The 1,095-nt window shown below is 39.1% G+C and overlaps 1 protein-coding gene across 1 annotated transcript in view; it reads right to left on the reverse strand.

Annotated features, from left to right (window-relative positions):
* Positions 1-647, reverse strand: part of SARC_05088 (hypothetical protein) — a gene marked incomplete at both ends in the record, with an annotated part of 22,767 nt that extends 22,120 nt beyond the window's left edge. Inside the window, one exon of the mRNA XM_014301059.1 lies at positions 555-647. Within this exon, the coding sequence (XP_014156534.1) occupies positions 555-647 (93 nt within the window). The remainder of the gene's footprint in view (positions 1-554) is intronic.
* Positions 648-1,095: the final 448 nt, after the last annotated feature.

The raw sequence follows: 1,095 nt of genomic DNA on the forward strand, positions 1-1,095 counted from the left end.
AGCCGGGCCTCCACATTAGCCTCTATGTTATAAACAACTCTTAAGCAGTACGTAAATTATAAACGTACCCTGAATAGGAATAAAAAAATTATTTCAAAAATGGCAAGGATATATGATACAATGTCTGAACATATGGTATGGCTCTCATAGTCGCTGTAGTGGTTCAGGAAAGATTGATGGGAAGAAGTGGTCAGTAAATTCAAAACCCTCGTTAAACGTATTCCAGTATTATAAGTATAACCATTAATACGTTTATAAGTTTATAATATACGTTATTTGTGCAACTACTATTAGGGATAATAATATTTATTTCAAAAATGGCAAGTATGTATGATACAATGTATGAACATATGGTATGGCTCTCGTAGTCGCTGTAGTGGTTCAGGAAAGATTGATGGGAAGAAGTGGTCAGTAAATTCCCGTTTGAAGCTTGGGCCAAGTGAGTCGACAATGGAAGATATGTGCTGAGTCAATTCGGGCCGGTGTTGACAAAATACTGTTACTATCGAATGTTCCATATATTTGCTTGCTGACCTAATAAGTAGAGTACCCACCTCTGTAGTACGGATCGGGTCTGCGCCGTGTAGTGCCGCGGAATGGGTTAGTGCAGAGTACGAAATACCGAGAAGGACCAGGTTATCCGTCATAATCCGGTCGAGAAGCGAGGATGGGGGTAAGCCAAGAACCCGCTATTTTTACATAGCACCCCCCCCCCCTCAGCTTGAAAATTTCAATGTTGGCTTATATGTGGTATTAGCACATAGACTCAAAAAGCCCACATGAATTGTACAAGCAAAAAGAAATAAAACGGGTTTCGATCATATTACGGCCTCAATGCTTATGTTATATTCTCTTAGAAAAAGTATACTTCGACTTTATAAGTTACTCGGATTCTAGGGAAGTACAAACATGAGGATATGACATATTACACTACGGAGTTCGCCGATGGAGCACAGTATGATCTTCCACCATTAGCATTTGATTATCCGGATGTATTAAAGGCTTTTAATAAGAAGTTTCGCAAACGCTTACACAAAAATAAGGCTGATGCAGAAGCAATCTTATCATCAATTAAGCGACCTTCCCTAGAATCTT

The sequence above is a fragment of the Sphaeroforma arctica genome, assembly GCF_001186125.1.
Source record: "Sphaeroforma arctica JP610 unplaced genomic scaffold supercont1.312, whole genome shotgun sequence".
Classification (NCBI taxonomy): domain Eukaryota; class Ichthyosporea; order Ichthyophonida; genus Sphaeroforma; species Sphaeroforma arctica.